The sequence below is a fragment of the Oncorhynchus gorbuscha genome, linkage group LG18 (assembly GCF_021184085.1).
Source record: "Oncorhynchus gorbuscha isolate QuinsamMale2020 ecotype Even-year linkage group LG18, OgorEven_v1.0, whole genome shotgun sequence".
NCBI lineage: Eukaryota > Metazoa > Chordata > Actinopteri > Salmoniformes > Salmonidae > Oncorhynchus > Oncorhynchus gorbuscha.
The window spans coordinates 46,231,949-46,247,517 of NC_060190.1; the positions used below are offsets into that span (position 1 = coordinate 46,231,949).

General features: G+C 39.8%; 2 protein-coding genes across 3 annotated transcripts; one reads left to right on the forward strand and one right to left on the reverse strand.

Annotated features, from left to right (window-relative positions):
* Positions 1 to 211: 211 nt before the first annotated feature.
* On the reverse strand, positions 212 to 7,772 carry LOC124002956 (ER membrane protein complex subunit 3-like). 2 transcript variants are annotated; one of them, XM_046310817.1, is made up of 9 exons: positions 7,645 to 7,772; positions 6,344 to 6,500; positions 5,979 to 6,036; positions 5,752 to 5,845; positions 5,474 to 5,578; positions 2,057 to 2,138; positions 1,852 to 1,931; positions 1,365 to 1,447; positions 212 to 1,282 (listed from the first exon to the last, which is right to left on the reverse strand). In XM_046310817.1, the coding sequence occupies exons 2-9, from the start codon at positions 6,496 to 6,498 to the stop codon at positions 1,154 to 1,156; spliced, it is 786 nt and encodes a 261-aa protein (XP_046166773.1). In that variant the 5' UTR covers positions 6,499 to 6,500; positions 7,645 to 7,772; the 3' UTR covers positions 212 to 1,153. The 2 variants fall into 2 exon arrangements, with proteins under 2 accessions (XP_046166773.1, XP_046166772.1); XM_046310816.1 differs by lacking the exon at positions 7,645 to 7,772 and adding an exon at positions 6,986 to 7,155.
* Positions 7,407 to 14,329, forward strand: LOC124002957 (probable protein BRICK1). The gene is made up of 3 exons (XM_046310818.1): positions 7,407 to 7,565; positions 12,810 to 12,892; positions 13,011 to 14,329. The coding sequence occupies exons 1-3, from the start codon at positions 7,448 to 7,450 to the stop codon at positions 13,035 to 13,037; spliced, it is 228 nt and encodes a 75-aa protein (XP_046166774.1). The 5' UTR covers positions 7,407 to 7,447; the 3' UTR covers positions 13,038 to 14,329.
* The last annotated feature ends 1,240 nt before the right edge of the window (positions 14,330 to 15,569 follow it).

Below are 15,569 nucleotides of genomic sequence, written 5' to 3' on the forward strand. Positions count from 1 at the left end.
CTCAGATGCCGGAGAAGAAGTAAACCATTCAGGGATTTCACCATGAGGCCAATGGTGATTTTAAACCTGTTACAAAGTTACATGGCTGTGATTGGAGAAAACTGAGGATTTTTTTGTTACTCCACTAACCTAAATGACAGAGAGAAAAGGAAGCCTGTTCAGAATAAATCATAATGCAAACAGGATGCATGTTTTGGAATAAGGCACTAATGTAAAACAGCAAAACATGTGGCAAAGAAGGTAACTTAATGCTCTGAATACAAAGCATTATGTTTGAGGCAAATCCAACACATCAGAATACCACTCCATATTTTCTTATGGGTATGCCTGTCATCAACAAGGACTTCAGTTATTTTGAGGATAACAAAGAGATACAATAGGAGGTAAGCACAGGCAAAATCCTAGAGGAAAACGTGTTTCAGTCTGCTTTCATACAGACTAATTCATCTTTCAGCAGGACAATAACCTAAAATACAAGACCAAATATTCACTAGAGGTACAAAGCTCTCAAGAGACTTACCCAGAAAGACTCAGCTGTAATCACTGCCAAAGGTGATTCTAACAGGTATTGACTCTGTGGTGTGAATATTTATGTCCATTTAGGCATTTAATTTTCAATACGTTTGAAAACATTTCTTAAAGCATGCTTTCACTGTCATTATGGGCTATTGTGTATAGATGGGTGGGGGGGGTCCATTTAATACATTTTTAATTGAGGCTGTATCAACAAATATGGAATAAGGGGTATGAATACTTTCTGATGGCATTGTAGGTAGAATCTGAGAATACAAGGTAAACATGATTAAAAATAAAGTGGTGCAACATGCTCATTGACCTTTTGTATGTTTTGTTTTTGACAGTATACAACTTGTCAGTTTTTCAATTATGTATGCTATCCTTTTTTTGTCATGAGTAGCTGAGGGTGAATCTTTAAAATAGTTACAATTATAAATTGAACTTGGTACTATCTCCAATTAAACTTGAAATGGACAATGACGTAAGTTAAATTAATTTAGACATTAAATCTCCATTTGTCATCAAAGCCCAGGGACTTTGTTCCACTCTGTCATTTCCTATAGAAACTCCAAGTCTGCCTCTAAGTAAGACTACCATTTTGCCAAGTGGCAGGTTCCCTGCAGTGATGAATTGGCACTCAGAAGATACCCGTTGGTAACTCCTTACTGAACATTCCATCTAGATCCAGTTCCCTGCTCATTAGCTCCTCCTCAACACCCTCCAGTGCCCACTGGTGGTCAGTTAGCTCAAGAGCCTCCCATTCTGCCTAAAAAGGGGAAATAAACAACTGTCAGATAATAATTCAACATGGAGAGTAAGTGAACACAATCAAGAGTAGACCATTCTACCTTGAAGGCTTTGTTTGTGTCTGCAGGCATGGCCATGGCAGCACCACTCATCTGCTCCTGCATGATCCTGGACTGATCGGCACCTGTGTGGTTCACAATACACCAGCATCAACACGGATTACTTCATAATCACCCTGGAGTGACAAAACCAGGATTGTGAAGAATTGGAGGCTTGCCAGTTAAACATGGTTGAAAGAATGGAGTCATGTTCCATTTATAACCCGTGCTGCTGCTATGACCCTGAAGGGTTGCAAACCGGCCCATTATCTCTTCAAGGCACAGACCCCCAAGTGATTTATTGTTTGCCCAAATCAGGTCAATTTAATAACCTTCTGTTTATTGCTTTTGATAACCAGTACTGCTGTAAGTAGGTGACAAACTATGATTCAATAATGTCACATCTAGTTTACAGAAACACATTTATCAATAACATTTGCAGGAAAAACAAATCTGAATCATGAAGTTGGATGAGTGGATGAAAGGTTACCATTATCTTGTCCTAGAATTAAGGAGTACATGCTTCGCAGCCCAAACACATTCAGGAAATACCACGACGCTGAGCTCACCCTGAAAACAGAAACAAGGGTAAGATAATAATTCATCAATGTTTACACTAGCAAAAGAACTCAGAGGAAGTATATCACATTACCTTCACAAAATGAATTTATTAAGCATCTATTTCATCAACTAACCAGGAAGCATCAAGTGAGAGTAACTCGATTCCTTGTTGCAACATGGGCTTGAAGCGCAGGGTGAGAGGAAAGGGAACCTTGGCTGTGAGGAACAAGAAAAGGGTTGTTGAGAAAATTGTAACTCAAATGATTTGGCTCATACAACCCCACTACCAAATATAAGTAGAATCAAGTTTTGAATTTGACATAAGTCAATATTTGCAGACTGGTTTTAACTGCTTATAGCAAAGACACAATGAAAGCACTTCATTTTACACTACTGTTATTTATATGTTGTTTCAATGTAATCATTTTACCATGCCATTTCTTAGGAAATACCTGATTACTTATGTATCATAAAATAAACTGCAATCGAAGTTCTCTAGTAGTGACAATCATTATCATGTTTTAATGTCACGTGTATAAGTAGTGAAATGCCTTTCTTGCAAGCTCTAAACTCAACAATGCAGTGATCAATATCAATGTAGTAATAAAAATAACATAAGGTAGAGCAAAAACATACAACAAATAAAAATAAGAAATATGAAGAACGAGAAAGTGAAAAGGTATATACAGAGTCAGTTCCAATACCATGTTTAAAATGTGCAGGGATACTAGAGTGATAGAAGTAGATATGTATTGGGGTAAGGTGACTAGGCATCAGGATATATGATAAACAGAGCAGCAGCAGCGTAAATTATGATTGTATGTGAGAGTGTGTGTGTGCGCGCGTGTGTAGAGGCAGTATAAATGTGTGTGCATGTTGTGTGTGTCAGTGTGCGTGGGAGTGTAGAGTCCTGTGAGTGTGCCAAATAAAATACTAGGGTCACCTCAGAGTGTCTGTGTAGCCTTTCTGTTAGCTATTTAGCAGTCTTATGGCTCAGGGATAGATGCACCAGCACTGCTTGCTGTGCGGAAGCAGAGAGAACAGTCTATGGCTTGGGTGGCTGGAGTCTTTTCCGGGTCTTCCTTTCACACCACCTGATAGAGGTCCTGGATGGCTGGGAGCTCAGCCCCAGCGGTGTAATGGGGTGTCCGCAGCACCCTCTGTAGCGCCAATGCAATCAAGGGCGGAGCCGTTGCCATACCAAGCAGTGACGCAGCCGATGCTCTCAAATGGTGCAGTTTTAGAACTTTGAGGATTTGAGGGGCCATGCAAAACTTTTTCAACCTCCAGAGGGGGAAGAGGTGCTGTTGCGCTTTCTTCACTACTGTGAAGTGATTGGACCATTTCAAGTCCTTAGTGATTTGTACACCGGGGAACTTGAAGCTCTCGACCTACTCCACTGTAGCCCTGTTGATGTGGTTGAGGGCATGCCCCCCTCCCCTCCCTTTCCTGTAGTCCACAATCAGCTCCTTGGTCTTACTGATGTTGAGTGAGAGGTTGTCGTCCCGACACCACACTGTTAGGTCACTGACCTCCTCCCTGTAGGCTGTCTCATCGTCGCCGGTGATCAGGCCTACCACATGTTGTCAGCAAACTTGACGATAGTGTTTGAGTCGTGGCCAGGCAGTCGTAGATGAACAGGGAGTGGGGGCCCCGTGTTGAGGGTCAGCATGGCGGAGGTGATGTTGCCTACCCTCACCACCTGAGGTCGGCCGGTATGGAAGTCCAGGATCAAGTTGCAGAGGGAGGTGTTCAGTCCCAGGGTTCTAAGCTAGGTGACAAGCTTGGAGTGGACAATGGTGTTGAATGCTGTGCTTTAGTAAACAGCATTTTAGTCAACAGCATTATCACGTTGGTATTCTTCTTACGTAGGTGGGTGAGGGCAGTGTGGAGTGCAATTGAGATTGTGTCGTCTATGGATCTGTTGGAGCGGTTTGCAAATTGGAGTGGGTCTAGGGTGTCTAGGATGATGGAGTTGATGTGTGCCATAACCAGCCTTTCAAAGCACTTCACGATTACAGATGTGAGTGCTACAGGATGGTAGTCATTGTGGCATGAAGCCTTAAAGTTCGTAGGAACAGGAATGATGGCCGTCATCTTAAGACGTGGGAATTACTGACTGGGACAAGGACCGGTTGAAAATGACTGTGAATATGCCTGCAAGCTGATCTGCGCATGGTCTGAGAACGTGCCCTGGAATACCGTCCGGCCTCACGGGCTTGCGAATGTTGACCTGATTACAGACCTTACTCACATCTGCCTCGGAGAGCGAGATCACGAGTCCTCTGGGCCGGTGGGGGCCCTCGCATAAGGTATGCCATTGTTATTGAAGTGTGCATAAAATGCATTGTGTTCGTCTGGTAGAGAGGCATCGTTGGGCAGATCATAGCTGCGTTTTCCTTTGTAATCCATAATTGGCTGCAGCCCCTGCCACATGCGGAAGGCATCAGAGCATGTGTAATATGATTCTACCGTGTTCTTATTTTGTCCTTTTTATGACTCTGCGGAGGTCGTAGCGGGATTTTTTTGTTCTTGTTCCTGTCCTCAGCCGTAGCCTCAGGGTTGTCTACGATAGCCCTGTCCATAGTAGCTCTGCCCTATAGCTTTGCGCCAACCTCTGTGTTAATCCAGGGCTTTTGGTATTTTATTAGGATCCCCATTAGCTGTTGCAAAACAGCAGCTACTCTTCCTGGGGTCCACACAAAACATTAAATAATACAAAACATTAACAGACAACAGTTCAAGGACAGAAGTACATAAAAAAAAAAAAGTACACGTAGCCTACATATAAATGCATACACACAAACGATCTAGGTCAAATAGGGGAGAGGTGTTGTGCTGTGAGGGGATGCTTTATGGTTAAAAAAAACAAAAACAGGTTTGCTGTTTATTTGAGCAATATGAGATGGAACAGTGTTCCATGCAATAATGGCTCTATATAATACTGTATTCTTTCTTGAATTTGTTCTGGATTTGGGGACTGTGAAAAGGGTAAGCATCTGTGTCAGAGTTGTATGTAAGTTGACTATGCAAACAATTTGGGATTTTCAACACATTCATGTTTCTTATAAAAATAAGAAGTGGAGCAGTCAGTCTCTCCTCAACTCTTAGCCAAGAGACACTGGCATGCATAGTATTTATATCAGCTCTCTGATTACAATGAAGAGCAAGATGTGCCGCTCTGTTTTGGGCCAGCTACAGCTTATCTAGGTCATTCCTTGCAGCACTGGACCACACGACTGGACAATAATCAAGATTAGACTAAACTAGAGCCAGCAGAACTTGCTTTTTGGAGTGTGGTGTCAAAAAAGCAGAGAATCTCTTTATTACGGCCAGACCTCTCCCCACCTTCACAACCATTCAATCTTTATGTTTTGACCATGATAGTTTACAATCTAAGGTAATGCCAATTGGAGAAGCAGCAAACCTTTACTGGGGGGACAACGTTGATGATGCACTTCCTTATGAAGCGGGTGACGATGGTGGTTTGCTCGTCGATGTTATCCAAACAACCCAGTCTCAGTGCAGTGAGCGAGGAGGATGCTACTTACTTGTGACAAACCCCGAGAAGGTCCAGTTGATCCAGCCTCCGATGAGGATCATGGGAAGTACATTGGTCACGTTGCCTTTCATCATGTCTGTCAGCATGCTGGGGTCTGGACAAAGAAACAGTTCCAAACAAGTGGAGTAGTAATACATTTCTTGGTGCATTATCATTCAGAAGGAATATGCTCCTTATCATGTGTCAGGGTATAACGGCCCAATACTGTCCTATCATGGTTTGAGAATAGGATTATGTGAGAAAGTATGATGTGACTGTTACGCTCACCTGTCATTGGGGAGGGAGGAACAACCTTCCTTTTGGTATTTTTTAAGAAGCCATCTTCTTGATTATTGAAGTAATACTTCCTCATCAAGAAAGACTGAAGAAAACGAGGCGTCTCAAAATCTGAGCGCAACTAGCCAACACCATTTAAAAAAACACCATGTTTACTGTGCTAAGAAGTAAAGATACAGCGAAGTGGCTTTTTAAGGTCATTCCAACATTGATCTCACCTGTTTCGGAATGTACTTCCCATTCTCTCTGAGGATTCTGCTCCTGATAAGAACCTGGCTGAATATCGGAAAGGTATAATTCAAAACAAACTCACAGTAAGATGTGCTCACTAGCTCTTTGATGAACTGTCAATGCACAGTCTGTCTCAGGCAGGGCTCTCCAACCCTGTTCCTGGAAAGCCACCGTCCTGTAGGTTATTACTCCAACACTAATCTAGCACACCTGTTTTTAATAATTAGTTGGTTGATAAACTTAGTCAGGTTAGTTACCACTGGGGTTGGAATGAAAACCTACAGGAGGGTAGCTCTCCAGGAACAGTGTTGGATAACCCTGGTCGAGGACTACATACTTCCAAGACCCTTACCTGTCTGACACCTGCTCTAATGTCAGCTTCTTGTCACTCTGAAGCAGAATGGAGACATAATGTCGAATCACCCCAACAAGGAACGTGATAAAGACGATGGGCAAGACCACCCAAAGTCTGATATTGGAGTCCAGCAGAAGCTCCGGCTCATCCATAACTAGCAATGTAATAAAGACATAGAACAAGTGTAAGAGTAGGCGTCAATAACTTCAGATATTTAAAAAATCTGGAAAATGGCCAATATCAAGCAATTTACTCCCGTCACCAAGGTAGCTAGCTAGTTTGCGAACAATAATCGCATTTTAGCTTGCTACTGTAGTTAGCTAATTAACTGGCACAATCGTTAGCTGTCTCAAATACCTGCCAGTACATTATAACTGTCAATTTGGGCGTATAGTTATGAAACTAGTTAACTATAGCTTACTATTACTACAGTGTTGTTAAACATAGTTTACTTAATATTTGCTCTTGCCAGTTGATAAAAACAGAGAATAGCTAACTGTTAGCTAGCTAAATGCTGCTGGGAAGAGCTGGCTAGTTTCCCGAGGGCTGGGGAAGTGAAGGACGCTATAACGTTAGCTAATAATACATGATTCAAATCGTTAGAAAACAAAACGCTGCAGTGTTTGATATTTATCTTACCCAAGGTAGTCCGTTTGACAAAATACGTGTGTCGTCAGGCGATACTATGCTAATTCAAATTAATGCAGATTATTTGCGATGTCTAGCTGCATCAGCAGCCATGGTCACGAGAGAGCAAAAATGCACTGTATAAACTTCGACAAAGCAAAGGACAATGCATTGCAACAGTGAGTGAGGGGCAACTATAGTGCCACCTGGTGTTGATGGCTGAAATATCAGTCTTAACGGATACATTTATATTGTCCGTTTATTTACCATAAAATATCGATGATTCACCCAATAAATCAATGCATCTAGCTGAACATATGATTTTCCCTGGATGTCTAGCTCTGTATCAATCATACATTTTCTCGCACATCTCATACATTTTCTCGACAGTTCAATGACATGATTCCATTTGTTTAGGAAACTGTCGCCATCTGCTGATAGCTGGGGAGAACACAATTTCCCCCAAAACAGAAAATGGCCGGTCAAGAAGATCCTGTGCAGAGGGAGATCCACCAAGACTGGGCAAATCGAGAATACATTGAGGTTATCACGAGCAGCATAAAGAAAATAGCAGATTTCCTCAATTCCTTTGGTAAGTAACTAAATAGATGGAATTTAGATAACTAGGCAGCCGCATAAAAAAAGTCTGTCAATGCGAAGGCCTAACCTACTTCAAAGTACCGAACGCTGGTCCTGAGTCTTCTTGGTTAACAGTAACGTTAGCTAGTTTCCATCTAAAACACATAGATAAAGTAATATATCAGCTAAAGGACTCTTACTATTATGTAACGTTATAGCACGGGTTTAAGATTCATGCATCTACCAATCGATGAAATATTGTAGTTAAATTAGTTTGCTATCTTCTGATGGCTAAGAGACCATTTATGCTTAATCTGCGGTATGGATGGTGTGACGCAGAAGCGAAATTCAGCTCTGTACTGAATCTCTATGCGCCTCCGAAATGTTGTTGTAAACATTGACATGACTGGTTGAATGTAGGTGGGGGCGGGAGGTCTTTTAAATATTTATTTATTTATTTATTTTTATTAACAACAAATCAATACATAAAGCACATGAGGGAACACAAGCATACATAGATTACAAACAATGGACAATCGAGCAAGGGGGTACAATATCACATTACAATTACACAAGGACCTTAAGGGACATGCATATACTTACAATTCTAACAGCTTTTTTGTTGGAGCATTTAACCGTCTTAAAATACAGTTCAATTTATTTTTGTAGGATACGAAAATGTGGTTTTCTGTTTGTAAATTTACATTTGTATATATGAAATTTGGCCAAAAGAATAATGAAATTAATTACATAAAAATGATTCCGCTTATTTCTATTGTATGTAAAGAATCCAAACAGTACATCTCTCCACAATAGTGTAGAATCTTCACAAATGTGTTCAATTATAAACCTACTGATGTCTTGCCACAATTTTCTTACATGCATACCAATGCCAAAAAAGATGCACAACTGTTTCTGGGTGGTCATTACAAAAGGAGCAATTTGAGTTGATGTTTTCCTTAAACTTCTTCATATAGTGGTTGGCAGGATAATATTTATGAATAATTTTAAAGGAAACTTCCTTAATTTTGTTAACAAGTAGGTATGTTTGTGGCAACTTTTTTCCAACAGATATTATCAATAAATCCATTCCAATAAGGCATGACATAAGGTACAACATCCTGCTGAAACAAGGATCATATCGCTCTGTTGTTGAATGGACCAAAAGAGAAACAAATCTTTCCTACTGATGAGTAAACAGGGTCAATAGATGGTAGGCTCTGAGGGTCAGGTCTTGACATGTTCCTGAATAACATAGCAACACCTGAGGGAATGGCATCTAAAACAATTGCAAAATCTTTAGGTGTTACAGGGACCTTGTAAAGTGATAAGAATTCTTTATAACTGAGTAAAAGACCCTCTGCATTTACCAGTTGGCTCACCAATAGGATATTATTTCTGAACCAATATTCTAAAAACAGAAAGGTATTTTTATACAATATATCCCGATTATTCCATATATAATATCTGTGTGGAGAAAAATTGTGTTTATAAATTAAGGACCATGACAAGAAAACCTGCCGATGAAAAGCAGAAAGTTTCACTGGAACTTTGTCAATATTATAATTGCAAAACGACATGAAGTTAAGGCCACCAAAAGTAGAGAAGACATGATGAGGAATAAAATTCCAGATAGAAGTGGGTCTTCTTAGGAATTGTTCTATCCAATTGATCTTGAAAGTATTATTTAAAGTAGTAAAATCCAGAAAATTCAGTCCACCATTCTCATAAGTGTTCATTAAAACAGTTTTCCTAATGTAATGGGTACGGTTTCTCCAAAGAAAGTTGAAAAGCATCTGGTCTATCTCCTTGCTTATTTTACGGTCAAGATATAAAGATAGAGCACCATATGTTAGTCTAGAGATACCTTCAGCCTTGGTTATTAGGACTCTACCTTTTAAAGATAAGTCCCTCTGTAGCCATTGATTTAGTTTCTTCTGTTTTTTTTTAATAAGGGGGTTAAAAATTTAGTAAGCCTCTAGACTTCTGATCCTTTGTAATGGTTATGCCTAAATATGTAAGTTCTTCTTTTACTGGAATACCATAATATAAAGTTGTCACACAATCTTTGACAGCCATGAGTTCACATTTATTAATGTTAAGAAATAGACCAGACGCTTTGGAAAAGGATTGTATCACATTGATTGATATGGGAATTTGGTTAGCGTCTTTCAGAAAACGTGTAGTATCTTCAGCCAGCTGGCTTATAATAATTTCTTTACCAGCTATGGAAATACCTTGTACAGGACTATTATTTAAAGAATTTGCAAGAATTTGGGTGATTAATAAAAACAGGTACGGAGAGATAGGACAACCTTGCCTAATTCCTCTCTTTAACTCAAATCTAGGTGAGGTGCCATGTTTCAATTTGATAGAGCTGTTCCCATTTGCATAGAGAGTCTTAATAGCCTTACAGAAAAAATCCCCAAAGCCAAGTCTCTCAAGGGAGTGGAAGAGAAACTGATGCTCTACTGTGTCAAATGCTTTATAAAAATCAAAAAATAATATGAAGCTATCCTCAGTTATTAGGTCTGAGTAGTCAAGTACGTCTAATACTAGTCTGACATTGTTAGAAATATGTCTGTTCCTCATGAAGCCAGACTGTGTTTCATCAATGATTGCATCCAGAACTTCTTTAATTCTTTTTGCAAGTAGTGAGGCTAATATCTTATAGTCATTATTAAGAAAACAAATTGGACGCCAGTTAACGATGAGCAGCACTTCTTTTTTAGGCTTAGGTATCAGTGTTATTAACCCCTGACTCATTGTAGGAGGGAGAACATTGTTTTTAATACTCTCTAAAAAGACTTCAAATAGGAAGGAAGCTACTTGTTCAGAAAATATTTTGTAAAATTCTGATGTAATTCCATCAACACCTGGTGATTTATTGTTCTTTAGATGTTTGATAGACTCTATAATCTCTTCAACTTTGATGGGTTCATCACACTGTTTAGATTCTATATCACTGATAGAGTGAACACTATTCAGTGAGTTAAAAAAAATATCTGTGGATTCCTGACAGTACGTAGAGCTATACAATTTTCTGTAAAAATTGCTGCAGTATTTAGCGATTAATTTTTGGTCATCTGTAATAACACCATCAATGTTTAACTTATGGATAGTGTTATTTTTAGAGTGAAATTTCTCAAGTCTAAAGAAATAGGATGAATTCTGTTCTCCCTCCTCAATCCATTTTTTCCTAGATATAATAAAGGCTCCTTCTGCTTTTAATTTATATATATTATCCAGTTTATTTTGTAACTCAATTAGTTCCATCTTCTCCTCCGTGGGGGCGGGAGGTCCTGTATAAACACAAACTCTTCCCTGACAGCTTCCTGAAACGCAAGAAGTATGAATGCCCCGACTTCTGCAGATGCCATGTCTACGTAAATGCTGTACGGCCAATTCAGAACGTGGATTGACCATGTAGCATATTTTAATGCCTTGATCATGCCTATATAGTTATTGCATTTTGTTACACCAGAACTACATTCATTTCCAATGGAACTTTGCGTGTGCACTGCGTTCTGTGCGGTGCGTTCTGTGTGGTGCGTTCTGTGTGGTGCGTTCTGTGTGGTGCATACACGTTTGGATTTATTGAATGCATGCGTCAAACTGTAAGCGTATAGACTACTTGACAAAAATGGTACCAGAAGGTGAATGTTGAACTTTTGTTGCACACATATCCAGATGCTGCGTACCATTTTGCGCAAAACACTAGGTGTGAGCGACGCATAAGGGGTCTACAGACAGAGCCAACGTTGTTCGTCACAAAAGAGGAAGCTCCGTCATTCGACCAAGTTTTTTCCTACCTGGAAATTAAGACCCGATTTATCATTCCTTGCGAAGACTGAGGGGCAGTATTGAGTGAGTTTAGCAACGGAAGTCCAGCCCTTGTCTACAACATTTTCCGGTATCCCTTCTAGTATAAACACAGAAGAGATGGATATTCTACTACTTGCAAGCTTCCTTTTTTGTTATTTTTTATTTTGAGATGATTGAAATTCTTTCCTCTTCAATGCTTCGCATAGTTTGGATAAGAGACGTGTATTCTCCTTCATCCCCTCTGGTAGTGTTCAGTGGACAAACTTGCCATTTTTCTGTCTTTTTCGTCTCCTTCTGAGTAGTAACAGCAGTTCAAGCTCGTGTTGTTCAAGCTCTAGCAATTGCAATTCAAAAATAGACATGTTTGCTGTGGCTAAAAAGTAGCGTTGTGTAGCATAGAACACCAGACTGGCCTGACATGTAGCTAGCATTTGTAAACAGGCATAACACCAGATCCAAAATGTCAAATGTTGTTGCTAGCTGGTCAAAAAGAGAGCCTCTGCCCCTCTAGCTTATTATTTTAAATAAAAACTGTAACTCGGCCACCCAGGAACATTCAATGTCATCTTGGTAAGTAACTCCAGTGTGTTTGGCCTTGCATTTGAGGTTATTGTCCTGCTGAAAGATGAATTTGTCTCCCAGCATTTGTACGAAAGTAGACTGATACACGTTTTTCCTCTAGGACTTTGCCTGTGCTTAGCACTATTCATTTTCTTTTTATCTTAATAGACACCCAAGTCCTTGCTGATGACAAGCATATCCATAACATGATGCTTGACACTATTGAAGACTGGTACTCCATGATGTGTTGGATTTGCCCCAAACATAATACATATATATTCAGGACAAAAAGTTAATTGCTTTGCCACATTTTTTTTTTTGCAGTATTACTTTAGTGCCTTATTGCAAACAGGATGCATGTTTTGGAATATTTTTATTCTATACAGGCTTCCTTTTCACTCTGTCATTTAGGTTAGTATTTTGGAGGAACTACAATGTTTATCCATCCTCAGTTCTATCACAGACATTTCAATTTGTAATAGTTTAAAATCACCATTGGCCTCATGGTGAAATCTCTGAGCGGTTTCCATCCTTTTCGGCAACTCCATTAGGAAGGACGCCTGTAGCTTTGTAATGAGTGGGTGTATTGATACATCATCCAAAGTGTAATTAATAACTTCACCATGCTCAAAGGGATATTCATTGTCTGCTTTTTAAAAATTGTTTACCCATCTACCAATAGTTGCCCTTCTTTACGAGTAATTGGAAATCCATCCTGGTCTCTGTAGTTGAATTTGTGCATGAAATGCACTGCTCAACTGGGGGACCTTAGCAAACTGTACTCCACACATACACTTATCTGTTATTATTAACTTTGATGTGATCATAAAGCTAAATATGTCCACCTTACTGTGTTTTTACTTTCCTTCAGATATGTCCTGCCGGTCTCGTTTGGCCACCCTAAATGAAAAGCTGACAGCGTTAGAGAGGAGAATTGAGTACATTGAAGCAAGGGTAAGTGTCATAATGGTCACTAATTCTATGGTGTAAATAAATGTAATGTTTCCAGTTTACACTCCCTGTACAGTACTGGAAGTCATACTGTGTTCTCTAAACTTTGCTCTCTGTTTAGGTCACAAAAGGAGAGACCTTGACCTAAACCAAGATAGTATGCTGGACTGGGTGCTGCAGTTTGGCTGAGGATAGAATACTACATTTGTGACCAATTCCATATTTGCCCTTTAAAAAAAAAAAATAATAACTACACATTTTCTTTTTTTAACAATTGATTTGTTCTGTGGGACCCCCCCCCCAAAAAAAAAAATTTTCATACTGTGTGTATTTTACGACCATAGCTACTGGATGGTGATGGTAATACCACAGCATCACCCACAATGTTATAATCGAGACTCAGTTAATGCTATCTTGTATTTATGTTATCAAGGACCAACATAACTTGTTCATTGATTTGATTTGCACAAATACATGAACTTCCTAATAGGGGAATGTTTTGTTTTAGACACTTCTTTGTAACCAGGTTAAATTAAAAGTGGCTATGTGAATGAGTGTCCCACCCCTATGGAGATTTCACAGCACATGCATTACAGAAATATCCTTCCCATTAGGCTGAACCAGGATGATTTGAACCACAGGAAGAGGAAGTGCCAAAATGAATAGTCAGCTCTTTTACTGTGGTCATTATGCTTATCCATATATTTCACTGCTTGTAATAATTATTTTAGTTTAGTGTTACATGTAATAACCTGTTTTTAAAAGTAAGTTATCCGTGTGTTTTTTGGAGAAGGGCTTGGAATGTGTTTGGTTCAAGGGAAGCATGCATAAAACCCAGGTTGAAGGTGTTCCTGGAATATAATATAGGCTGGGTGTGGTGTCAAGACCAGCTTGTATTTGCTCAGAGTGAGTCCATTCATACACTTGCCACTGTAGCCTCTGGTCGCTGCCATCAGCCATAAACCAGTGTTCTGCGTTCCATGCCAAAGGAACAGATCAACAAACCTCTCCTCTAATGGTCAAAATGTGTTTACTTTTTACTGAGTGCTACATTACATGATGTAAATACAAACATGAATTGTGTTAGAGCATTTAGGGGTTTGTGTATGGAGGTTCTGAGTACTGTTGTTTTTCTGTTCTACTTGATAATTATTGCACCTACCTGGTGTCTCAGCTCCACCAGTCTGTAATGGGAAGAATGGAAGTATATCTTTTTTTCTTCTTTTCATATACTAACGGGCCATCAGACTACAGAAACTATAGCAATGGAACTGAAGTAACAGAATAGCAATACCTACAAGATTAGCAGTGGGAATATGGCATATGAGAAAGAAAAAATGTTGTTGTTTATGTTTTTAAATCAAAGCAGCCAAAGTGGAACTCTTAAGAAGAGTGGAACCTTTGCTCTCCTAATATAAAGTTGAACCCTCTACACCCCTATCCTCTATCCTTTTTTCTCTTATCTCCTCACTGCTCTTCCTTTCCCTTCCCTAAAATTGTCTCTCCTTTCTCTTCTCCTGAAAAGTAAAAAATAGTGTCGGTGGATGAATATTTTAAACATTCCCCCTATGCACTTGTGGAGATGTCAAATCAAATTGTATTGGTCACATACACATGGTTAGCAGATGTTAATGCGAGTGTAGCGAAATGCTTGTGCTTCTAGTTCCGACCATGCAGTAATATCTAACAAGTAATCTAACAATTTCACAACAACTACCTTATACACACAAGTGTAAGGAATTAATAAGAATATGTACATATACATGTATGGGCTGGTTTCCAAGACTCAGAATACACCGTCCTGGACAAAAAAAGTCAAGCTCAATTTAAATTCAATATAAAAAAAAACATTTTTGTCCAGGACTAGACTTAAGACAGGAGAGGAAGAATATATAGTATTTAGCTTAGGTACAAGCATGTTAGGTAGTGTGGGGAGGGGCAGGCATTCCCCCTAGCATGCTCGTACCTTGATGTTTCTGTGTTAAATTAAATTGACTGTACATGATTTGGAAAGGCACACACCTGTCTATATAAGCTCCCACAGTTGACAGTACATGTCAGAGCAAAAACCAAGAGGTCAAAGGAATTGTCCGTAGAGCTCAAGAGATGACAGGATTGTGTAGAGGCACAGATCTGGGGAAGGGTACCAAAAAATGTCTGTGGCATTGAAGGTCCCCAAAAACACAGTGACCTCCATCAGGTGACCAAGAACCCAATGGTCACTCTCACAGCGCACCAGAGTTTCTCTGTGGAGATGGGAGAACCTTCCAGAAGGACAACCATCTCTGCAGCACTCCACCAATCATGCCTTTATGGTAGAGTGGCCAGATGGAAGCCACTCCTCTGTAAAAAGGCACATGACAGCCTGCTTTGCCAAAAGGCTCATGGAGAACTCTGACCATGAGAAACAAGATTCTCTTGTCTGATTAAACCAATATTGAACTCTGGCCAACTGTCATGTCTGGAGGAAACCTGGCACCATCCCTACGGTGAAGCATGGTGGTGGCAGCATCATGCTGTGGGGATGTTTTTCAGCAGCAGGGACTGAGAGACTAGTAAGGATCAAGGGAAAGATGAACGGTGCAAAGTACAGAGAGATCCTTGATGAAAATCTGCTTCAGAGCACTCAGGACTTCGGACTGGGGTGAAGTTTCACCTTCGAACGGGGCAACGACCCTAA

What these genes read in the sequence shown, in the direction of transcription:
- LOC124002956 (XM_046310817.1), bottom strand. Translation starts at nt 6,498, where the DNA reads ATGGATGAGCCGGAGCTTCTGCTGGACTCCAATATCAGACTTTGGGTG. An exon ending in TTAGAGCAGGTGTCAGACAG is followed by an intron (nt 6,037 to 6,343) that starts GTAAGGGTCTTG and finishes TCCGATATTCAG; the next exon opens with CCAGGTTCTTATCAGGAGCA. An exon ending in AATTCTAGGACAAGATAATG is followed by an intron (nt 1,448 to 1,851) that starts GTAACCTTTCAT and finishes TGAACCACACAG; the next exon opens with GTGCCGATCAGTCCAGGATC.
- LOC124002957 (XM_046310818.1), top strand. Translation starts at nt 7,448, where the DNA reads ATGGCCGGTCAAGAAGATCCTGTGCAGAGGGAGATCCACCAAGACTGG. An exon ending in AGATTTCCTCAATTCCTTTG is followed by an intron (nt 7,566 to 12,809) that starts GTAAGTAACTAA and finishes ACTTTCCTTCAG; the next exon opens with ATATGTCCTGCCGGTCTCGT. An exon ending in TTGAGTACATTGAAGCAAGG is followed by an intron (nt 12,893 to 13,010) that starts GTAAGTGTCATA and finishes CTCTCTGTTTAG; the next exon opens with GTCACAAAAGGAGAGACCTT.